Here is a 25623-nt window from a genome sequence, read left to right as displayed (position 1 = left end):
ATAGGTGTATCAATAATGTGTCAGCCAAGCTAAACTTCATTTAAACATGGGTATACTCGTGTCCAAACCATCCTTATTGTCATGGGATTGATCTGCAGTACTCTTTTTGGGGGGGGGGGGGGACAACAGCAGCAATCCTTCCTGTTATATGGCCAGTAGTCTCAACTAATCTATCTCTTGGAGTCTCTTGTTGTCCTGAAGATATATGAAGGCAAGCCAATCGTAATGTGAATATAGTCATAAGCGATATAACTAGGGATGCTCCAAAAGTGGCTACTTCAGCTCATTTCCCATTCTCCAGCAATGATCAGGCAGCTATTTATTTTATTTACATGCTGCCTTTCTCCCCAATGGGGTCCCGGTGCAACTTGCATTGTTCTCTTCATCACCACAGCCTTGCAAGACAGGTTAGGCTGAGTGCGTGACTGGCCAAGGTCACCCAGCAAGCTTCCATGGCTGGTCACAGCTTGTTTGCATGTCTTCAACAAGAGCCAGCTATTTGCAGTCATCAGAAGCCAACTCCCAGCTGCTGAAAAATCAGCTGGAAGGGAACCAGCTTCTGATCTCTTGCTGAGAAAATGTTGTTCTACATCCGACAACTTGAGGGGGAAGGAGGAATCAAGAGCCAACTCCCAGCTGTTGATCTGAAATCTGAGTTCTTGCTGAGATGCAGCAAATTCAGTGGAGGGTGGGGGTGGAAATTTGTGATCAGAAATGTAAGTGATTTATTTATTATTATTTATTTATTTATTCAATTTATATCCCGCCCTACCCGACCAAGGCGGGCTCAGGGCGGCTTACAATTCCAAAAGCTAACAAAATCAGTTTAAAATACATTAATAATTATTCAATAAAATATATAAAATACATAGAAATACATAAAATACATAAAACTCACATCGATATGCACTATGCTACCTTTTCAGAGATCTCTCTTCTCTTCCCGCCACATCAAGCTACTGGTTTAGGCTCCAGAGAAAAAGAGAGGAACAAACTCTTTCTCCTCTCCCTTTTGTAATGCAGTGATCAAAAGCATCACTGCTGTCCCTGCCCAGCTTGGAGAGAACGTAAGAGAAGCCATGTTGGATCAGCCCATTGGCCCATCCAGTCCAGCACTCTGTGTCACACAGTGGTCAATATACGTGTACATATACATACACACACACACACATACATACACACACACACACACACACATACACACACACACACACACACACACACTGTGGCTAATAGCCACTAATGGAACTCTGCTCCATATTTTTATCCAATCCCCTCTTAAAGCTGGCTATGCTTATAGCCACAGTGTGTATATGTGTGTGTATATATATATTCAGAACTGGACTGTCTTCAGAACTGATTCACCCACAGTGATGCAGGGAGGGTGATAATCTTCCTGGGGTGCAGGCTGGTGGAGAACTTCTGTCTTCTTCAGACTAACTTCTAGGCCGAATAGCTTGGCAGCCTCTGCAAAGCAGGACGTCATATGCTGCAGAGCTGATACCGAGTGGGAGACGAGTGCAGCATCATCAGCAAACAGTAGCTCTCAGATGAGTTTTTCCATTGTCTTGGAGTGTGCCTTTAGTCGCCTCAGGTTGAACAGGCTGCCATCGGTGCGATAGCGGATGTAGACACCATCGTCCTCATCTAGATCTACTGTGGCTCTTTGAAGCATCATGCTAAAGAAGATCGTAAAGAGAGTTGGCGCGAGAACGCAGCCTTGCTTTACACCTGTGCCTATTGGGAAGGGCTCCGAGAGGTCGTTGCAGTGTCTGACTTGGCCTCGCTGGTCTTCGTGTAGCTGGATGATCATGCTGAGGAACCTTGGGGGACATCCTAAACGTTCCAAGATTTGCCACAGGCCTTTCCTGCTAACGGTATCGAAAGCTTTGGTAAGGTCGACAAAAGTCACATACAGACCCTTGTTCTGTTCCCTGCATTTCTCTTGGAGCTGCCTGAGAACAAATACCATCATCATCTCCTCAGATGCCAAGATCGACAAGGAGATTGACAACAGGCTGGCAAAGGCAAACCGTGCATTTGGCCGACTGCACAAAAGAGTGTGGAGCAACAAGCATCTGAAAAAAGGCACAAAGATCAATGTTTACAAAGCGGTTGTGATGACAACCCTCATCTATGGCTCCGAATCGTGGGTTTTATACCGTCATCACCTGCGACTCCTTGAGCGCTTTCATCAGCGCTGCCTTCGCACCATCCTCAACATCCACTGGAGTGACTTTGTGACCAACACTGAAGTCCTCAAGCGGGCAGAGGTTACCAGCATCGAGGCACTGCTGTTGAAGACGCAGCTGCGCTGGGCAGGGCATATTTCTAGGATGGAAAACCACCGCCTTCCCAAGATTGCCCTGTATGGCGAACTCTCCACCGGCCATCGAAATAGAGGGGCACCAAAGAAGAGGTACAAGGACTCCCTGAAGAAATCCCTTAGCACCTGTCACATCAACCATCACCAGTGGTCTGACCTAGCCTCAGATCGCAAAGCATGGAGGCACACCATCCACCAGGCTGTCTCTTCCTTTGAGAACACACGCATAGCTGGTCTTGAAGACAAAAGGAGATTGAGGAAGAATCGCACTGCTACAGGACCAACGCTAAATCAGACTTTTCCCTGCAGCCGCTGTGGCCGGACCTGCCTGTCCCACATTGGTCTTGTCAGCCACCAGCGAGCCTGCAGCAAACGTGGACTATTGCACCCTTCTTAAATCTTCGTTCGCGAAGCCAAGCCGAGAGAGATATATATATATATAATTTTTTTTTGGCCACTGTGTGACACAGAGTGTTGGACTGGATGGGCAATTGGCCTGATCTAACATGGCTTCTCTTATGTTCTTAAGTCTCCTGCCTAGCAGCCCAAATTTTTCCTCCAGGAGCTCACGACTGCATTTCCCCCCATCGTTGGTGCCAACATACACCACGACCACTGGCTCCTCCCCAGCACTGTCTATCAGTGCTGGGGATTGATTCAATCCCTGGCATCTCCAGGCAAATAGGTGTGAAAAACCTCAGCTTCAGACTCTGGAGAGCAGCTGCCAGTCTGAGAAGACAATACTGACTTTGATGGACCAAAGGTCTGATTCAGTATGAGGCAGGTTCATATGTTCAGCCTATCTACAACACGCGTAATGTCCGCGAAAGGAGCTCTTGCAGCTTCACCAGGTATCTATTTTGCTGAGTGGATGGATCAGAATCAGACTTTCAGTTGATTTCTAGAGCAGCTGGGAGTTGACTTCTGACCAGAAGGCAGCTGCAATTTAGGTATGATATCTCATTTCAGTTGTTCGATGCAATCCAAATGTATCCCTGATTGGCTCACAGTCTTATCATGAGAACTGAACAAGGTAAGCTCAACTGCCAAACAGATTTGCTAGGAAATTCATGGCATTCTTGATTATAATAATAATAATAATAATAATAATAATAATAATAATAATAATAATAATAATAATAATAATAATAATAATAATAATAATAAGTTTTATTTATACCCCGCCCTCCCTGCCGGGGCAGGCTCAGGGCGGCTTACAATCTATCATGACGTAGTATCATGATATGACAATACAGGTAAAATCAATACACAATATAAATACAAATACAGATACAAATATAAATTAATGTTAAAAAGCTAAAAACTATATGGTATAAAAGCTATATAATAGCAGCAAAAATAATACTTAAAAATATTACGTTTTTCTTAAATGAAGATAGGGTAAAGAATACATGGTCACTTCACTGAAGTAACATGCCAAACTTTAGAGCAGAAAAAAACATTTAGTTTTAGGGAAATGTATATGCCTCCCAAGAAATGCTTGCAGCAACACGCAGTTTAGTACAGGTCACTGGCAATCTGAAAGTGTACAGTACCTGGCCTCAACCCACTGGGGAAATACACCTTGCAATTCATGCCCACACCCTACTTCCTGTTTTTTAGCATCATAATAAATGCTCATTTTACCTCATTATTTTCTTAGACATGAATCACAACAGGTCAAAGAAACAACAGAAACCATGAAGAATGCAGAAGAAAAAAACAAGCATTTCAACATGTCACTTCTCATACTGGTTTCTCATACCAGTGTTTCATGAATTTAGGGGGCGGGACGGTGGCTCAGTGATAGAGCATCTGCTTGGTAAGCAGAAAGTCCCAGGTTCAATCCCTGGCATCTCCAACTAAAAAGGGTCCTGGCAAGTAGGTGTAAAAAATCTCAGCTTGAGACCCTGGAGAGCAACTGCCAGTCTGAATAGACAATACTGACTTTGACAGACCGACAGTCTGATTCAGTAGAAGGCAGATTCATATGTTCATAGTCAACGAATGGGCAAAACCTAGCTCAGAACTCCCTGCAATACTAATATACTGTATTTGAAGAACAAAAGCAAATGATGCAACTTCTGCCAATCCATAAAACACTGCTCCAAGCAATACCTTTCAGAGTAGTATTATTTGTGCATACACTGCAAATGTATAAGATACACATAACTTACACAGTAAGATATAAAGTAACAGAATACTTTAATTACTTGCACATGCAAGCCCCGTGATTTCACATACCCACAAAAAGTTGTTCTTAGCCTACAGTTTATGGATCACACTTGAAACGTGCACTATAAAAGGTGTTTGCTAACTGAAACCACCCTTGGGTCACACTCAGTTCCTAACCAGCAATTCAACCTTGTCCTTGCAGGCAGTATGATTATGTTTCAGTACATTCTATAATTCTAATACATCTGCAGTAGTTTGATAACAATCCTTAGAAGCTGTTTATGTCACAAGCATGTTCTCTAAGTGACGGCTGAGCCTTAGGAAGCAGCAATGTTTTTACCTATATACACAAAGATTCCTGAGTAATCCTAAAACATTATTACATTATTACACATTATTTTCCTGGTAAGTAATTGCAAATCATCTACTGAAGCTTAAATAAACCACAGACAACCCCAGGACAACTTAATCATCAAGGCACGAAAGACAAAAGGTCACATGTTTTAATGCTGTGAAAATGTCCACCCAACAAAATGAACAATACTTACAATTTCGTCTCATAATCTTTCCAGGCTTTGTCAAAAGGCTTTTTAAGATCCTTAGAAAAGAGAAAATACACTTTAAAAAAGCCTTATAACAATGCTATATTAAAATGTATATACTTAAGATAGTAGTCCAAGAGAAGGAAAGAAGGAAGTATTTTTTTTAAAACTAAATATTGATTCCCCATGGATCTTAAAGGCATATATCTCAGGCTTTCAAGAAGGAACAAGACATTTAAGTGTTCAATTATAGCTAAGTTGTATGGAATTCTCATGCAAATGTTCTAGCACCCACACAGAAATACAGAAGAGAAAACAGCTGTAGTCCATAAAACAGTGCAATAGTAGTTAACAAATTATCTAACACTTACCCCTTTAACTCCTTTCAAATCTCCCTTTAAAAGGGAATCTAATGTGAAGATGACATTGTGGCTCAAACCTTGGAGCTAAAATGGGGGAGGGAAAAATCAATATTATGAATTTTTTACTTCAGATATCCATTACCATTTTATTTCTACTCAGGCAGTGGCACTGGAAGCAATAATTAAAATCATTCTAACAATTAGCAGCTTACCATAATTCTCATCATCCTCAATTCTGCTTAGAACATAATTAAAACAGCACTAACATGGGAGATGATATTCTGGAGTCAATTTTTATTTTCTCTGAACTAAAGCTTGAGTTGGAAGCGGCAGAAGTGGTAATAACTTGAAACAATGCCACAGGCAAATACTAGGCAAGGTACTTTGTCAAGAACCAAGATAGCTGCACAGATTCATAACAAAAAAAGAGAGAAAATTTTCCAGCTGCTGTAGATGGATATTTTTATTCTTAAAAATCGCCTGAAGCATTTTGAGCCTCACAGTTCATTTTGAATAGCATTTTTCCGTGTCTATGTTTTCCTTTTTCACTTGCTTTCCGCCCCTACTCATAAGAACATAAGAAAGGCCTAGCAGGATCTAGGGTTATCAATTCCTAGTAGAGGCAGGGGATCCCCTGATTTGGAGACCCTCCTCCTGCTTCAGGGTTATCAGAAAGTGTGGGTGGGGGGGTGCTGAATGTCCACCGAGCATTCCATTATACCCCATGGAGACCAGTCCTATGGGGCTCTGAGGGGAGCTGCTTTTTGAGGTAAAGGTATCAAATTCTCAGAATAGCATCTAGTGCCTCTTCTCAACACCGCCCCCTCCGAGTTCCAAAAAGGCTGGACCAGGAGGGTCCAATTCTATGAGCCCCAAAAGAAGGTGCCTCCATCCTCCATTATTTCCAGTGAAGTGAAGGCATTTAAAAGGAGTGCGGCCCCTTTAAATGTAATGGCCAGAACTTCCTTTGGAATTCAATCATGCTTGTCACAACCTTGCTCCTGGCTCCACCCCCAAAGTGGATCAGATCGGTGGTCCATCGAGTCCAGTGTCATGTCTCACACAGCGGCCAACCAGTTCCTCTGGAGGGCCACCAAAGGGGCATAGAGACTAAGGCCTTCCCCCGATCTTGCCTCCTGGCTCTGGGATTCAGTGCCTCTGAAGGAGGAGGCTCCTTGTAGTCATCATGATTAGTAGCTACTGATAGATCTATCTCCCATGAATCTGTCTAATCTTTTGCTAAAGCTGTATAATCCACCAATACGTCCCCTGGAACTGAATCCCACATTTTAATTACTCTCATTTACTGATTTACGAGAAAGAGAGCTTTAAGGGTTGAAACAAGTTAGCAAATTTCAAGACCTCTAAACATCCAAAACAAAACAAGTAAGTGCCCCATGGGGGTTATGATGAGAGAAGGGGGTCTGTAGTGAGAAGAGGAACAAAAATCCTCTTCCCCTCCTTAGGCAAGTGAAAGTACCTAGTATAATGTTGCCAGCACCCTGCTCCCAATCAGCTGGCCAGTGAGGGGGTGGGGCTTACTGGCAGGGGAGGCAGGCCTAGGCATCCCTCCTGCTCGTGGTAAACCTCTCCATCCCCACTGGTTGCTAGGAGGGACTGGGAACCCTAAACTAGTGGGAATGGAACAGGAGCTGTATGACAGAGTTCAGTCCAGTTTATTAGGTTAAAAGCCCACGCACCATCAAAAATTAACTTAAAACTTGCAAAGATTTTAAACATTTAAAAAGACAGTATGACAGAAATATGCCACATCTATTATACAATTGTGACACAAGCTGCTGCGGAAAAGCCTTAACCTTGTAGATTCCAAAAAGGAAGAAAAATTTAATAGCCATTTCGTTAGGAACTTTTCTCTCGCAGCTGCATGTTTTGGACAACGACAAAAAATGTGGGCTAGTGAATCTATAGTTGCTAATGGGCAGTCACAATATCGTTGACTTGCTGGGATGCCCTGAAAATGACCCTTCATCTGGGCAGATGGAAATGCATTGCAGCATGCCACCAAATATGCTCTTCTCAACTTAGGAATGGACAGTGCATACAAACAGTGCGGTATGTCAAATTTGACGGCATATTTAATCCCCACATAAAATGGTGAGTACTTCCATGTGCCATCCCTTTTTAACACATTCCAGCCGTGCGCCATTGATTTTACAATGTGCAACGTTCTAATTTTAGATGTTAAGTTCCCAGTTTTATGTATACCTAATTGTTTAATTTTTGTGGTATGACAAAGAGTGTTGGACTGAATGGGCCATTGGCCTGATCCGACATGGCATCTCTTATGTTCTCAGGATCTGAGCCAAAAGCTTTCTGCTTACACTTTGGACTGAGCCTGTGGCTTTGGTTTTAGCGCATGATAAAAATCCTGCACAGAAAAATGTTAAGAGCTGCCACTGCCAAGCAGATGCATTGCTGTGCGACCACCCACTCTGCACCCCCAACTCAACATAATCTACACAAGGAACCACACACAAACACACATCCCTCAAATCTCTCATGAAGGACTCCATGAAATGGTGCACTGGCACTCAGCTCAGCAACCATTCTTTGTAGTTTATGGACTTCACAGGTCAAGCGTGCATACCAAGTTAAAAATGACAGTACTGACTCTCCATCAATGCTGGCAACCAGCCAAAAATTCAGGCTCTGATACCAAAGTTCTGGCAACTGGCCCAGGGGTTAACAGAAAGGCTGGATCTTTTCCCTGCCCCTGCCTCATGTCCCTTGGCATAGTTTAGAGACAGACTTTAAACAACTTCAGTTTTAATGGAAACTATAATAGTGAAAAAACTAGCACAGAGTTGTATTTACCAAGGGTGATTTATTTAGCTGATCTGTCCATATAGTTTCAAAACACATTGCTGTCAGGGCTCAATCAAGTGTGCAGTAGCATTTTAACTCATTTAAGTCATATGCCTCTTTCTGTGTGAATTCCATGGCAGAGAATTATTGTTGTAATTCAGGTATTTTAGAATATAGATTCAAAGGGCTAAAAAAATCTCCAGCACCCCAATATATAGTGTTACTGCGCAAGAAATGTTAAGATTTCCTCCACATTCTTGCACACAGCTGGTACCTAAACTTTAATGCTAGATCTTGGAAAGTCAGAAGACATTTTTATAGGTGGGGTCATTAAATATAAATGTGCATTTTAGTACTTCTATAACAATCCAGTAAAGAAAACAATACTGGTTTTAAATATTTCAAACAAAAGGACAGCATTAGAAACTCCTTACCAGATTTTTCAGCAGTGTTGACAATTCTTTAGTTAGAGTGGAAAACTTTACAAAAGCCGTTCCCAGGTCTGGATTATCTCTACTTAAGAAATTACTTCCAAATTTATCTAGTACTTGTGCATAGTTCTCTTCATTTTGAACATGTTCTGTAAAAGAAAAGGTACAAAATAAATGTTGCAGCAATTGAAAGCATTCACATTGACAAACAGAAGCATTTCTCTAAAAGAGAGCAAGTATTCTGAAAAAGCCTTGGGTGTTTTGAAGTGAGAATGCTGTTATTAAGGGTTCTGTAGTCTTCTAAATCTCTTCGGAGATTATCACAGTTCCTTTGGCTTGGAAATGGGGATCGACATTCATCAAGTTAATGTCAGAGCAGGAATTTGAGGAATGGCTTGTAAGCAAGAGAGTAATGCAAAAGCGACATGTCATCACAAGAATCTCTTGTAATGATATGGTAGTTTCATCCAAACAAACTAAATGCCATTGCCTATTTATACAATCAGGATGTTAAGAAAAGTCTGCATGTTTTGATGTGACAACAGAATAAATATGATGATCATCCTTCTTTGAATAAGTGGCTTTATAAAAGAAAATGGCTAAAAATTGCTACTTTCATTGTAGTCAGTGACAAATGGTTACCTATAAGAATAGCCAGCCAGCTCTTTGGTGGCGTTTGAACACTGGAGGGTGTAATCTTAAAACTACAAAGCGCAAAAAAAAAAAAAAAATTAAAGACCACCAATATCACATCCATGTTTTGACTACCATGGTAAGAAGTAACTTAACTGATATAAGCATTCTTGGATAAATCTGGTTTTGGCTTTCAATCCCTTTTTCCCCTCACACCCTCCACACTGTACTTTAAAGCCCTTAACTATGCTACAACGCGTATGATTAAATGGAACCAGCTGTAGTTCTCAACATAGCAGACATGACGAACTGGGTTTTTTTAAATTCAAAACTCTGGAAAACTAAAATTTCCATCCTAAGCAGAGTTACATCTTTCTAAGTCCACTGAGGTCAATAGGTATAGAAGGATGTAGCTCTGTTAATAGTATCTCAGTCTTTGCACCTAGAGGCTCATACAAACATATGGCGTGACACTCCCCAAGAAAGACTACTGATTTATTCAAATGACAGTAACACTGCCATTTGAAGTAGAGTTTCCCAGCCTTAATGCAAAAGCCTTTTATTTAAAACACTGACCTGTAAGAATATTTCAAGAGCCTGATTCATTTTCAAAAGTAGAGGCAATTCTGCACATTCATTCACTGAGAGCTAGTTTGGTGTAGTGGTTAAGTGTGCGGACTATTATCTGGGAGAACAGGGTTTGATTCCCCACTCCTCCATTTACAGCTGCTGGAATGGCCTTGGACATATCACATAGCTATCTCAGGAGTTGTCCTTGAAAGGGAAGCTGCTGTGAGAGCCTTCTCAGCCCCACCCACCTCACAGGGTGTCTGTCGTGGTGGGGGAGAAGACAGAGGAGATTGTAAACCACTCCGAGTCTCTGATTCAGAGAGAAGGGCAGGGTATAAATCTGCAGTTGTTGTCTTCTTGTATGTTCCCTGTTCCCTTAAGCACAAATGTCCACCCTCCCACAGGTTGGAATCACTGTCCAAATCTTTTTCCAACGGAAATGTGAAACAGACCTCACACTTGGATGGTCCAATCTAGTCTGCTTTCATTATATCTCAGCTGCTAAGCCGAATCAGCTTGGGTTAGCACTCGGATAGGAGACCATCACGAAAGTCCAGAGGCAGGTAGTAGCAAACCACCTCCATCCATCTCTTGCCTTGAAAACCCTACTGGGTCACCATAAGTAATTTGCGGTTTGATGGGACTTTCCACCACCAATGTGACATATGGAATGAACATGAATCTATTCTGAAATGTGTTTTTAATAAACAAACTTTACTTGATGACTCTACAGTCTGAGTGATTTCATTTGTCCTCAGTGGTGGATCTGAACTTTTGTTTTGCTTTAGCTTCCCACAATATTGTATATACTTGCGCAACATCATAGAATAAAAAAAAATCAACTTGTGAAGAACTAGCACAACTATGAACAGTAGCAAAGCTTGCCACTTCAAATTTTGCCTTTTTTCAGTGGCAGGCTACGTCAAGACATAGAATTAAACTTAAACCAGTCAAATACTAAAATGCCAGATTATTCCTGGGGACTCAATATATACCTAGCTGATTTTAAATCTGCATTTAACAAGCACCATTTTTGAACTGCACTGAAGAAGTAAAAATATAACAGCCAATATTTCTCCTTATGCTCAGGAAACAAATGCTAGGAATCTTAAAGTCTCTCACAGATGCCTTCCATAAGCAAAAGGGAGGGGGGAACATACTGTAGAAAGCAAACAAAACTAGGACAAACTGAAAGAAGGTAAAAATACCGTATATACTCGAGTATAAGCCGAGTTTTTCTGCCCAAATTTTGGGCAGAAAAACCCCCTCCTCGGCTTATACTCGAGTCAGTGGTGTAGGGAGGGGGGGCGGGGAGGGCGGGTCGCCCCAGGTCTGGGGTGTCTGGGGGGCCCCCGCACATCGTCTCGCTGCGGAAGAGGGCCCCATGGCCGAGCTCGCTTCTCCGGCCCTCTGGTCACCGCCTCCTCGTCGCCCGGCTCCTCTGGCGCCACCCGCGGGGGCTGGCGGGGTCCTCCCTGCCGGGGACCATCGGCGGAACCGGCCGCCGACCCTTCCCAGCCGCAGCCGCTCCTGGCTGGACCCCTGTTTGCAGTGGCTCCTCAGGTGCTGGAGGCGGCAGATCTGGCTCGGGCTGGCCGGGCGCAGTCGTCGTTTCTTCCTCGTCTTCCTTCTGCCTCGACGGCAGCCTCCTCGCTCCCTCGCCGCAACTGCTCCTGCGGCGGATTCGGCGAGCGGAGGATCATGTGCAGCCCAGTGGAGCGGCGCCTGGCTGGGTTGCGGGGACCGCGGGCGACCCGGGGCTGGAGGCGCTCCTCGACCTGCTGCTGTGCGTCCACCAGGAATGCAGCAGCGCCCCCCTGCGGCGGGAGCGGAACGTGCAGCAGTTCCTGGCCTGGGGTGAGTGAAGCGGCGACCAAGCGCCACCCTGCAGGGCGGGCGAGCAAGAGGGCTTCTGCACATGTCTAGAGTGCTTGCTTTCAGTTCCGAAAAGTCTCTGCTGCGGGCGTTGGAGCTGGCAGGCAAGTCTGGGGAAAGGCGGGGAGCACGCTGAACATGTATAAAAAGAACAGGAAATCTACCTATCTATCCCGAACCGGATTCAGAACTTAAAGCTAGGGAGGAGAGTTTCAGCCTAAAAAATTAGTTTCAGTTATAGGGAACTGAGATGGGAGATTCCTGGAGTTTGGGGAGGGGACCCCAGTGGGTTATAATAATGCCATAGAGTCCAGCCTCCAAAGCAGCTGTTTTATTCAGGAAAACATCTCTTGGGTTTGGTGCATAGGCGGGAGCCGCGGGAGCACCAGCCACGAAGTAAAACAATTCACTGTATAGGGTATATGAAAGGTACCATAGGTTTACCAGTAACTGCTGTGTTTCCCACCCTCGGCTTATACTCGAGTCAATAAGTTTTCCCAGATTTTTGGGGTAAAATTAGAAGCCTCGGCTTATATTCGGGTCGGCTTATACTCGAGTATATACGGGTATATTTCACTAGATTAGATATCGTATCTACTATGTATCAAGTATTCTTTGGAACAATCATGCCAACCTGCAGCTATTGAACTAAAAGCACTGTAACACATGAACAAGTGAACGGGAGTGACTACTTCCAAACAAACAAAAAACCTTATAGCAGAAAGGAATAAAAGCGGCATTGAACCAAGCCATCCAAAAGTCAGCTGCATCAGTTACTCCATCGTCCTTTTTCTACCATTCCTTGAACCAAATGCATATTGTTTGGCAGGATACGTTATGATACTACACCGAACAGGAAAAAATAAATCAGTAACTTTTCTTTATATGATAACTAAACTTGATCAATTATAGTACAACTGGTCCATTATTCATGAAGTCAGAGCGACAGCATCATTGGCTAGATGGCCATTGGCAGCAATGCGAACTTAGGCAGATCATGAGAGGAAGGGCAGGAAGAGTTGCATCATCATCATCATCATCATCACCATCATATTATTATTATTATTTATTATTATAATTATTATTATGCCATCTTCTGGGCATGTAGGGGTATTTGTGAATTTCTTGCATTGTGCAGGGGGTTAGACTAGATTGCCCTGGAGGTATCTTCCAACTCTATAATTCAATTTATTCATTGTTAACAGTAGAGAAAAGTTCTGCAAAAGCACACCAACACTTTTTTAATGTGGAGGCCAAACATTAAATCCAAGTGCAGAGCAACCACTATGTTTAATATGTGTGCAATGGTTACACTGTCTTTAGTTTAACTTGTACTGAGAAACGAACTTTTAGTTTCTATTTACTGAACTGAGTGTTCTCCTATAAATGTGTTTGTGTTATCTAATTCACATAATACTGGCAATTTCACTTTTTGGGCGTACTGCTTATGTGGTCCTGAGGGGGTGACTGCAGAGTTTCACTGCCCACTCTCTCACCATTTCCTGCAAGAATTATAGGGGGTTTTCTACTTGTTCCAAATATTTGTTCTTCTGACTAGCTTAAACAGAATGAATAATTGCATGCATAAACACTATACTAAACCAGCAAACTTCTAACAATAGTTTGGTTCCAAAGCAACATGAGAAGACCTTTTTATGCAAAGAGACTTTCCTGCTTCCCCTTTCCTGCACTCTCCAGAAGTCAATTCAGAGGAACAAAGATGCTTCAACAACTCCAGAAGTCAATTCAGAGGAACAAAGATGCTTCAACAACTCCAGAAGTCAATTCAGAGGAACAAAGATGCTTCAACAACTCCAGAAGTCAATTCAGAGGAACAAAGATGCTTCAACAATGATATGGCATACTTTGGGGAGGGGGGGGTTGTGCGGAAGTCAGGGGACCCCCTCTTCTATATGGAAACGCCCTCTACTCACAGAATACAACCTTTGGATTTAATCCTGCACTGTTTACCCAACCTTTCTGGGGCTACAAACATATAAAGAGGAAGCAAACAATAAAAAGGTTACAATATAAGTTCAAAACTATGATGATTGTCCTACTCCCATAAAAACCTCCAGTTAAAGCTGAACGCCCTAGGTGAAAAGGCAAAAAAATTTATTAACCTTGTGTCTAAAAGTGGCAAAGTTCAGCACCAGCCAAACTTCAGCTGGAAGTTCTATGAGCAGGCAGCACTACAGAAAAGCCCGCTCCATTGGCCTGAAAAGGCTGGGGACTCCTGATTTGGACCTTTAAAGGTAACAAGGAAACTGAATTTAGCACAATGTCTTCCCTGAGGTGACCTCCCGATACTAATCTGCCTGCAGCATTTCTTATCACCTGAGTTTTCTGAACCAATTTTAATGGTGACTCCCAAGCAGACTGCATTGCAATAATCCAATCTGGATGCTATCAGAAAATGAACAATTGTAGTCAAATTGTGTCTGCTGAGAAAAAGCCACAGATGGCAACCGGCTTAACAAAATGAAGGGCAAAATGAAGCAATCCTCTGACAACACAGAAAAGCTCAGCTGGATGGCTTTTCATGGATGCAGCAGGGGCAGCGAAGCAGGCATGCTTCACCTGCCATCATGGCCATACAGCAGAGATGAGGATCTAAACTCCTTGGTTACAGTCAGCAGTTTTCTTCTACGTGCCCTCTAGCTGACTGATTTCATTCAGTGAACTAAGAAGCCAAATAGCCTCCACGGGTTGGTAGGGGACATCTAGGAGCAATCATATCACCAGCTGAGTCATGCCTGTACTCCAAAGATAAACCAGACCTTCGAGTACTAAATGGGTTTTTAACTTCTAATTGGAGGGCAGCAGTGAGAGGGCTATTGGAGTTCTGGCCCTGCTGGTGGACCTCCTGATGTCACCTGGGTTTGGCCACTACGTGACTCAAGAGTGTTGGAATGAATGGGCCATTTGCTTGATCCAACATGGCTTCTCTTATATTCTTGTATTCTTACTACTCTTAATTAACCCAAACAAAAGCAAACAAAAATACTAACTAATTATAACAATGATGGCAAGTCTATAGATAAGCATATGTAAAAAGGTTCCAAATATCTAAAAATTGCTGTCTATACGACATATGTCCAAATGCTGATTAATGTTGTAAGGTCCTCAGTCCACCTGATTACTGGAGGTGTAAGATGAGTCTTTTAGCAACATAAAGACATGAAGGGTCCATTTTTGTTAACCATCACTTTCCAGGAGACAGGCCAATAGTTTAAAATTACATAAGCATTCTCAATTATAAATGAATATTCTAATACAAAACTGATACAAGTAGATACTTCCTCCCAAAAGACTGAATAACTGAACAGGCCCAAAGCATGTGTTTAAGAGACGTATCTTTTAAATCACAGCACCAGCAAATAGACAAGAGAGAGAGAGAGAGAGAGAGAGAGAGAGAGAGAACCAACCAACCAACCGGATATCCTATATAACAGGGGTGACCAAACTTGCTTAATGTAAGAACCACATAGAATAAATGTCAGATGTTTGAGAGCTGCAAGACATAAACATCAGATGTTTGAGAGCCGCAAGGCAGGCAGGCAGACAAATAGATGGAGGGATGGGAGAGGTGGAAAGAAAGCAACTTTAAATGCTGCTGGCTGGCTTGGCTAAGCGAGTTAAAGAGACAAATGCCTTCTCCAAGCCGGCTAACAGGGCGCTGGGGCTTTGAGAGCCACACAATATGTTTGCCCAACTCTGCTATATAACCTAAATTTTTTTTTGTTTTGCTGGATAAGTTAAAATCTTAAAGCCTATAGAAACAGGCATAACATTTAGAGCTATATCCCACTGCTTTCGAGCTCCTTATTCCATCTATTTCTGATACTCTTTCTGGGGTCTCACATAGGTCATTCACATAACCGACTGCCACTTCCTTTGGACTGGAGGTGATGATAACAGTTTATATGTTATGTTTGTTTGCAAACTGAAATTAAAAATAAAAATGCATGCCTCCTCACAGCTTTAATTCAAGGAGGTCTTTTGGCTCACAAAGTAGAATTTTAGGACTCCACGGCTTAGAGGGAACATTGCCCAGACCTTCTCTTCTGGTTCTCTTGAGCTCCAAAAGCAGACACTCAGCTTGTTAATTAAATTTTGAATCATGGTGGGATGAGAACAGAAGAAGAGTTCTCAAAAATTGGACTTAAAAAGATGTGATCTGTTTATTAGGAATATAAACAAAAATATGTGGAAATAGCTCAGAAACAAAATATGCTAAGCCTTTTTTTTAAAAAGCCCTTTTAATTTAAGGGCACACATTAGCAGTTATTTTCTTTGGAGGAATTCATACTTTATGAAATAAGTTCTTGGAATGCCCTCTGTTTTCTTAAGATTCTGTGCAGGCTTCTCCTGATTCTAATGTCGTATGATGATCTTTTTGAAATAAATAAAAGGGCAATTGCAATATTTCATAGACTTTTTAAATAGTAACCAGGCATTTATTAGCATAGGAAAATGCACTGGGGGGAAGGAAATGGCAGATGTGTATAAAATAATGAGTGAATATGGAAAAATGATTCACTCACAAAATGCAAACTCATGTTCATTCACTGAACAAGACAAACACAAAGAACATTACTACCAAAGGAACTGCATCTTTGCACAATGCAAAATTAACCCATTCACTCATTGCCACATGAGAAAATAGCAGTCACACAAGTAACATTCAGAAAAAAAAAATCCATGGAAACAGTTCTGTCAGTTGCTCCGAGACATAGTAATATATATTACACGGTGTTTTTCAAAGGTCTGGTTTGGACATAAATGTTGGAAACACAGTTTAAAACATGGATTCTTCAATGGTGCTTAATATGAAACCAAACATGTTTCTAAGCTCACTTTTGACAAATCAGGGTCTCACCAAAAGTTGAGATGCTCTTTTAAACTAGATTTAGCAGCAGTCACAAACAATGCTGAACTCAAACAAAAGGGTGTGTGTGTGGCAGGGATGAGGAGACCTGTGTGGGTGTGTGAAATATTTTGTGGCCTGTTTCTTGTTCCTATTTCATGTTGTTTGGGCATCTCGTGTTATTTTTACATTGATTTTATAGAATTAGCCGACATTGCTATTCCCAAGTAAGAGACTGGAAACTGAGAGTGGTGTGCTTAAGATAACTCACTAAGTCTATGGAAGACACAACAGTTCAGCTAGGAATTTTTCAGGCTCAGAATATGTGCTCTTATTCCCTGTGGTATATTAACTCACTCAACAGCCATACATGCTTATCACCTGTGGTATATTAACTCACTCAACAGCCATACAGTTTGAGAGACAACATATCCCTGACAGCAAGACAGATGACAGAAGATGAATATCACCATCACATTTTGGTTTATAAACTTCCCTAAGAGTTCTGTCTGGGCACTGCTGATAGAAAGGATCATGAGCTACAGCACAGGATATACACACCGATTACTGCCCAACAGATTACTTTATGTTCTCTAGGCATTATGCACACAAATTTAATATTTTGTTAAGTGAACGTCCTTTTAGTAGTTAATTATATATTCAATGAAGGAAGAAAATAATCTATCAAGAAAGATGCAGAGTAATTTTTAAATCCTGCCACAAAATTTAGATTTACCATGTGTATTGTTGCTATAACCTTTCCACTCAATAATGCTTCTGCTACACAAAGAAAACTTAGTAGCTGTGAACTGACAAAAGCAGCACTGAAGACTACTTAGGACAGTGGGTTGGATCCAACCAACTTTCTTGCTCGTGAAAAAGGTCCATCGAAAAAAGGGTATGCTAGGAATTAAGTAGTCTGCATGTACATAAACCATGCAAGATGAGGGCTATAATAAGGAGGGGGGGAATTGGGTGATATTGAGTGAAAAGCTGGCTGGATCCAACCCATTGCCTTCCTATGGAGTCATTCTTCACAACCACTTAAGATTTAAATCTTCCTTTGAAAACTACTTGGAAGTTTCAATGGGTCTAGAATGTGACTGGTTAGGCTGCTGATTAAGTCTAAGTTACCAGGACTACACATCACCACTTTTAGAAGATCTTCACTGCCTACTTGTTTGCTTCAAAAAAACGCTGTGCAAAATATCTTTTCAGAAATTCATTAACAACCATTCACAGTTTCATCATCTACGTCTCACATTGTTTTTACACACAATACATATATCAGTTTTTGCACATTTGTTGTCCAGTATATATTTTTAGTCCATAAAGTAACTCAAGAAAAATCCAATCTCAGATGCTCAAAGAAAACGGTACCAGTCTCTGCTCAGATCTCAACTTCCAAATGCAGGTAATACCGTGTAGAATGCTGTATTGTATTTTTCAGGCAGCAGTCCTCAATCCAACCGGTGCAGCGACATGATTCTGGCTATTGTCATGTTTCATGTAAACTTCTACTTGGCCACAGTGATCAACTGGGAACCCGTGCTAAGGCACCCGCTCTCAATCGCTAATGCTTCAATCACATTTCCATGTAATGGATTCTCCAAACCATTACGTGCAAATGTGATTGAAGCATTAGCGATTGAGAGCGGGTGCCTTAGCATGGGTTCCCAGTTGATCACTGTGGCCAAATAGAAGTTTACATGAAACACGACAATAGCAAGCATTGTGTCGCCGCACCGGTTGGATTGAGGACTGCTGCCTTAAAAATACAATACAGCATTCTACATGGTATTACCTGCATTTGGAAGTTGAGATTTGAGCAGAGACTGGTACCGTTTTCTTCAAGCATCCAGGATTGGATTTTTCTTGAGTTACTTTATGGACTAAAAATATATGTTGGACTACAAATGTGGAAAAACTGATATATGTATTGTTTGAAAGAACAATGCGAGAAGATGATGATGAAACTATGAATGTTATCAAAGATTTCAGGTTTTCACGGCTGGTAACATCATTAGGGTTTGTAGAATCTTTCGGGATCAAGTGCCATGTTCTACTGGAGAAAGTTTTCCTTCCAGACGTTTCGTTCGCAGCTGCGGAGAACATCCTCAGTGGCGTTGCAGTCAGAGCAGGCGCTCAGACCTTCTTGGCTGCTGTGCATTGAGTGGGGCCAGGGCTACTGGAGAGCTGCTATTTCTAGGCTGGAGGGGGTATGATAATGTGAGACCGTAGAAAGGACTTCAGTTCTTTCAAAGTGGATGACGTGGTCCTTTCTACGGTCTCACATTATCATACCCGCCTGAACAGAGAAGCTATTGAGATTTACAAACACCAGCACAATTTTAACAGAAAGGAAGAAGGCATTTTCATCCACCAATCTTGGTACCCAGCTCTGCAAAACACCCTACAGGCTGTAAATTGCAGAAAGTCTCAGAACAACCAGCAAATTCCACAGAACAATCAGCTCTCCAGCAGCCCTGGCCCCACTCAATGCACAGCAGCCAAGAAGGTCTGAGCGCCTGCTCCGGCTGCAACGCCACTGAGGATGTTCTCCGCAGCTGAGAACGAAACGTCTGGAAGGAAAACTTTCTCCAGTAGTACACGGCACTTGATCCCAAAAGATTCTACAAACCCTAAAACTATGAATGGTTGTTAATGAATTTCTGAAAAGGTATTTTGCACAGCGTTTTTTTGTTTCTAATCATCCTTACTCTGTGGTTTCCTGTTGTGTTTACTTGTTTGCTTCAGGCAGCAGGGATCTGAAAGACACCCTTTTCGCATTCAAGCCCCCACCCCCCAGCCCAACTGAGATCCTCATCAGAAACCCTAGTCTGTGTGCCACCACAACCTAAGGCACAGTAGGTTAGCACCAAGGACAGGGAATTTTTGCTATAGTGCCAGCACTTTCTAGTTCCTTCCAAACAGGGACTAGATGTACTTTTTTAAGGTACCAAATGAACCCTCTTATTTTTGATTCGCCAAAGGTTTTAATTAGTTCCACCAAATTAACACCTTTAAACAAGTTTCCATCATGGCATTTTTTAAATTTTAAGACCAACTATAAACAACAACACATTAAAACAATTAAAGACAGAAGTAAAATACATACACAAAGACATTTTGAGAAATAAATCTTACCTTGCCCAGAATTATATATCGCTTTTACAGATTTTTTCACTTTCTGTAGTGCTGTCCTGTCCTGATCCAATGCCTGTTTAAAGAACAAAAATTGGGAGGGGAGACATTGTCAAGGTCAGTCCAACTTCTATTTTCAATTCTGTGCTTGAACATCAAACATTAGACTCTTATAAGCAAACACAAAACACTTCCAGGAATGGTAAGCACTGAAGAACCACTCTGGGCAGGTCTTGAGTAACTCAGTCCCTTCAGATCAATTAAAGAAGTCTGAACTGAAGAGCTCTCAAGCTAGATTATGGGAAATTGATGTGACAGAACTAGAAGAAAATTCAAACTAAATTCAGCTTGAAATCTGATAAATACAAGTTTGTAACAGTTTCACATTATCCTTACTGAAATTGCCCTGGTTTCCAAGTCATGTTTTTCTTACAGAAAAAAATGCTTTTATATTCAGTTACTAAAAAAGACAAACCTGTAAAAGCAGGGTAAAAGTCAATATGGACACAAGGCCCAGTTTACAATACCATATTTCCTCTATAGAGAAAGGGGAAAAGTTGGTCTAAAAACCATTAGAACAGGGTTAGATAAATCCCAGATACCAGGGCAGCATGACATCATTGTGGCACCTAGTATCTTCAGCGGGGGTCTTATTGTATTATCTCTTGGTAATCCTCAACAGAGTACAAAGTTTATTTATCATTTCACACCAGGATACATTTTGCTGCATGACACAGAAATACACTTGCATGAAGTTTTCGCCATTGCTTGTTAATATGTTAACTATATACCATTCAATGGCCGTATATGAATTTATGTCTTGTTTTCTATATTGGCTCTAATTCTTAATTAAAAGGAACTTTTAAAAAATTCAATTCATTTATTTAAAACATTTCTATCCTGCCTTATCTCCATGGACTCAAGGTGGCAAACAATGCAACAATCAGGTTGCAAGGACGTAAACGGCAATCGTCCAACTAACAAAATTAAATAGATTAAAAATACCCAAGTTACAAATTTAAAATCACTCAAAACTAGGGATGGGTATGAACCGGCTGATAAACGAAAGTCTGTCACAAATGTTGGGTGGTTCACAAAGCAACATTTGTGAACTGAAGAACCATCATAAAATTCCGTGAATTTCGATGCAATTCATGAATAGCAGAAAGCAGGGGTTGCTCTTCATGAGAAACTAGGGGAGCTTGCTAGCCTTGCAAAAACAATTTCTGTGCAGAGTTTTCTGTTTTCTGTGCAAAGCAATCACCTTCCTAGATAAGACCATGAACTCATATAGCATAGTAAGTGAATTAAATGTAGCTATATTTCTCTAAAATGTCCATTGACCTTTCTGCATACTCTTGACTATCATTTCTAAATAAATGCACACATTTTGGCTGATTTTATGGAAAGGCTGAACAGATTTCTCAAGAACTCAAAAAAGTGTACATCCATTATTTAAAGCCATGCTTATAGGAATCCAATAATATTTTTAAATGCAAAAGAATGGTACTGTTACCAAAGACTTAATTTATTGTAGTAATAGATTTCACTAGTTTCAAACAATAGTATACAGGCTATGAGTAAAAGCCACTTAAGTCCTGGCACAGAGAATTAAGACCTGGATACATTTTCAATTTAACGGATTATAAATTCCTGCAATATAAGTAACACATATTTTCATTAAGCAATAAACTCTCCTTGATAAAGTAAATGTATTTTAAAAGAACTCTAATACTTTTGCAGTTTTAGCAACATGTGCCAGAAATCAAAAGAACAAATATTTAGACAAACCCAAACAGAACACACAATGTGACCCCAAGTATAAGCAAACACAATTTTGATTCTCACTGTTCAATTCAGTTTGGCATCTTATAGGATGTATTAATGGGACAGACAAGCCTTTCACCTCTAGGTCACTAAACTAATCTGGTTCAGGTCAACAACTATTTGCAAATGTTACCATCTGTTGGGTGTCTGGTATCAGGGATAAAGTGACTTAACACTTTCAGCTCATTTCAACTGGTAGTAAAATGACCAAAGCTGAAATGAGGCATCTTTGTGGACACTCAGTAGAAGCTAAAATACCACCAAGCAAACAAACAAATGCTCTTCATCACTAGAAATTGTCTGGCTACTTCCAAGGTTTTGAATAGGATGCTTGGTAATTCTTTCCCTGAAATATTCCAAAAAGAATTACTGCCATATTTTGCATCTTGGTAGCGGTTTATAGTCAGATGGTTCAATTATATTAAATCAAATGTTTAAGAAGTGCCTTAGTTTTAAATTTGCCTGTAAGAGGCCATAATCTCTCAGCTGCTGGGACCACTGCAGTTTCCCACCTCGAGACAAAAACTGCAGGTACTTAAGTAGAGTTGGTCCAAAGAAAAATTCCAAAAATTTTATTAAACAATCAAAATGTCACAATATAAGCAAACTTTCAAGTTCTCCAGAACTGTTCATCAGACTCTATACTCAGTGCAAAAGGAAACAGGGGAGGGATCCAAAACAAACAGTTTTGAAAAAGTTTGGTTGGCCATTATCATCATACTTTTAAAAAAAAAAAAACTATTATTGCTGGATGTTGAGAATTACCTTCTGATTTAGTTAACTGCTTGTCCAGTACATGTGTAAGCTATGTAAGAAATAACAGGAACTGTTGATTTTAATGGTTTTAAAATGTGTTTTTATCATGCAAGTTTTAAATTGTTTGCCACCTTTGTGGACATTGTGAGAGCAAGAAAGTTGGGATACAATTTTTTGTTAAAAATAAATACTATATTTAGTATTTAAATATACTTATAAAGACACCGAGGTTTTAGCACCAAATTAACTGGTTTTAATTAGATGGTTTTAATGTAGGATAATAATATGTATATAGGATCTGTAATATGTTTTTGTAAACACCTTGTTTCAACTGTTGAAATGTAGCATATTATGTTATGTTATGTGAGCTGTTCTGAGCCTGCTTTGGCGGGGAGGGCGGGATACAAATTACAGATTATTATTATTATATAAAAAGTGAACAGGTTGTGCATTTATAAAAGTATGTTCCTCTGTCACTCTCTTTTCTGGAATGCAGAAAGGCAGAGAAAAGAACCTGCAATTCATTGCTATGTTATACATAATGATATAACAATCTAGTCTGGAAATGACTATCCCTTATATTTGGCCTAGTTTTTCACTGCGCAGGAAAAATCATCCCTTGTGGATACGCTGCCGATCCCGAATTAAATACTGGGATTTACTACCGAAACTAAATCTACTTAAGCCTTGATGTAGCTCTGGAAATCTGCAAAAAAATTAAAAAAAAAAAGCCAACAATCATCCTGTAGAATGGCATACCATTCATTCAGGAAACAGGAAAAGCAAATCTCTTAAACAGAAATGTGCCAAAAACGTGGCATGAAAGGCTTTTCAAAATACTTCTAACAGGAGCTACATATGAAAGTGTGATGCTGAAAGCTACATCTGCAAAGCAAACTCCACACTGTATTTAAAGTATTTTAATAGTTGATGAAAAAAACTGGCTCAGAAAAGAAACAGAGAGAGACTTATAAAATAGATATGATAGATAGCATGATAGAGGCTTATAAAATTATAGATGCAATGGAGAAAGTGATCCTTCCCCCGCCCACAAACACTTGTATGTACAATACTACAGCTCAGGGCATCCAATGAAGGCACCAAAACCAGGACAGAGAAAATGAAGCACTTCTTTACTACATAAATAGTATTGTAGAATTCACTACTAGCAAATGTAATGGGGGCTATGAGCATAAATGGCTTTAAGGGTAGATTAGACAGATTATTTATTTAGTGTATTTCTGTGCTGCCTCTTAAGAGTCTAGCTCAATTTCAGGATTGAAGAACCTAGCTGCTCTCCCTGTTGAGGCAGGAGAGCAACTGAAGAGGGTGACTCCCACAGGCTGAAGACAGGAAGTTGAAAAATTGTTCCTGCCTCCTTGATTGGATGGTGGGAATCACCCTTCAAGATGCCTTCCACCTCAAAAGGAGAACTTCCAAATGCCAGTGCTATGAAAAGCAATTCAGCGAAGGCCCAGGCCTCTGTAAACTCTGTTTTCTGGCCCTCCAGGGAAACTTATTAGCCAGTGTGTGAAACAGAATACTGAACATGATGGTCTATGATCCAGCAGGGCACTTATGATCTTATGTACTAAAACTGCCAAACACTTTGGAATTTGTTTTGAAGATGTTTTCAGCAGCAACCACATGCCTCCTATTTTTTTTAGGCGGGGTGTTGGACTCATTTGTTATGTGGGCTGGATCTGACATAAATGAGACCTTGTCAGGTCGGTCCATATTGGGACAGGCCATGCATGCTACCTAATTTAAGATTAGGTAGAAGAGATATAAACTTTATAAAGGACACAAACACAATGATTTTTAAAAACAAACAAATCTTAAAACATGCTTAAAACATTAGCACTCATTGGTCTTAAAGATGCTTTCTTTGTATTTCTCCCATGAGATCCGGGGAACTGGGCAAAGGAAGCTCTGGCTCTTTCCTTCCTTCCTCAGGGGACCAGGAGGAAGAGATGCCTCAGCCAATAGAAGGAAGAGAGGCTTGGCTCAGTAGCTCTGCTGTGGGATTGAGAGAGCCTGCCAAAGCAAGCTCTCTCTCCCACCCTTCCTCCCAAGGGAGGAGCCTCAGCCAATGGAGAAAACAGAGGCTTTGCTTTGTAGCTCCTGTGTGATTGAGCAAGCCTGGCAAACCAAGATGTTAGGCAGAAGGAAGCAAGAGAGGAGGAGAGGGAAGCAGATGACAGCCAGTAACTCAGGGGTCTGATAGAAGCCCTCTGGGAGCCTGATTCAGCCCCCGGACCACATGTTTGACACCCTGTTTTACAGTAACACACTAAAATAAACATGTAAATACAGATAGTATGAACCAAACTTCATCATGAATTTTGCTTTGTTCATGGTTTGTGAACCAAAGTTATGAAAGTTTACAAAAGGTTTACCATCACAAACTTACCTGAACTTTTAAAGCGGTTTGTCGTGGTTTGTGGACAGAGCAGAACACAGGGGTTTAAAAGAGCTCCAAATCCTTTAATCCCTGTTTTCTGTTCCCTATGAAAACTGCAAAAATAGCTGAATGGAGGGGAGCAGTTTCAGTCCCTTTCAATGGGGTTTGTTCAGCCATGAACCACAAAATGGTTTGGATCATGAATGAACCTTATGTTTCAGGTCATGACTCCATAATGAACCACAAACCGACATGAACAGCATTTTTTCTGGTTCGTGCCCATCGCTACATATAACTTGACCTAATCATGCTTCAAGTTTTCCTTTCCCTACCTCATATCATTGATTGCAGCTTGCAGGACTGAGGAAATGTGGAGTGCAATAAGCTCATGTGTTTTCTTTTAATAACAGACTTTACTAGCAAGGAAGAGGAGAAGACTCAGCTATTTTCAGAGGCAGTCATGTGTCTCCCAGCACACCTAATTCTTACCCAAGTGACTTCTGTAAATTGCTATCATTTTATATTAAAATCAGGCATTGCCTTCTGAAAGTAATTAATTTTAACTGGCTAGTGGGGCAAGCAAGTAGGTATTTTCTCTTTCTCTCCGAGGAACCACACATTTATTTATATAAAATATTTTTTATTCTACCTCTCCAAAAATATGCTTAAGGCAGCTTACAACAAAACAAGATACCATTAATGATAGCGCCGCCAACTACATGGAGAAAACCCCCCATCTCTACCCCTTTAACAGAGGCTTAATGGGATGTTATTTACCAGCCAATATTTACTTCCATGCTATAAAAAGCTTCACCTGTTTATTTCCATACATTAAGCCTTTAGTTAAGGGACAAAACATTTTTCTCCAGGTTTATGGGCTGC

General features: G+C 40.9%; 1 protein-coding gene across 6 annotated transcripts in view; it reads right to left on the bottom strand.

The window, feature by feature from the left end:
* ASAP1 (ArfGAP with SH3 domain, ankyrin repeat and PH domain 1) overlaps positions 1 to 25623 on the bottom strand; it is a 219472-nt gene that overhangs the window by 75071 nt on the left and 118778 nt on the right. For all 6 annotated transcript variants that reach the window (XM_060243208.1, XM_060243205.1, XM_060243209.1 and 3 more), the window contains 4 exons: positions 19758 to 19830; positions 8666 to 8811; positions 5415 to 5489; positions 5050 to 5099 (listed from right to left, as the gene is read on the bottom strand). In XM_060243208.1, the coding sequence (XP_060099191.1) occupies positions 5050 to 5099; positions 5415 to 5489; positions 8666 to 8811; positions 19758 to 19830 (344 nt within the window). The remainder of the gene's footprint in view (positions 1 to 5049; positions 5100 to 5414; positions 5490 to 8665; positions 8812 to 19757; positions 19831 to 25623) is intronic.

Source organism: Heteronotia binoei, chromosome 7, assembly GCF_032191835.1.
Source record: "Heteronotia binoei isolate CCM8104 ecotype False Entrance Well chromosome 7, APGP_CSIRO_Hbin_v1, whole genome shotgun sequence".
NCBI lineage: Eukaryota > Metazoa > Chordata > Lepidosauria > Squamata > Gekkonidae > Heteronotia > Heteronotia binoei.
This window is presented reverse-complemented; position numbering and strand designations above follow the sequence as displayed.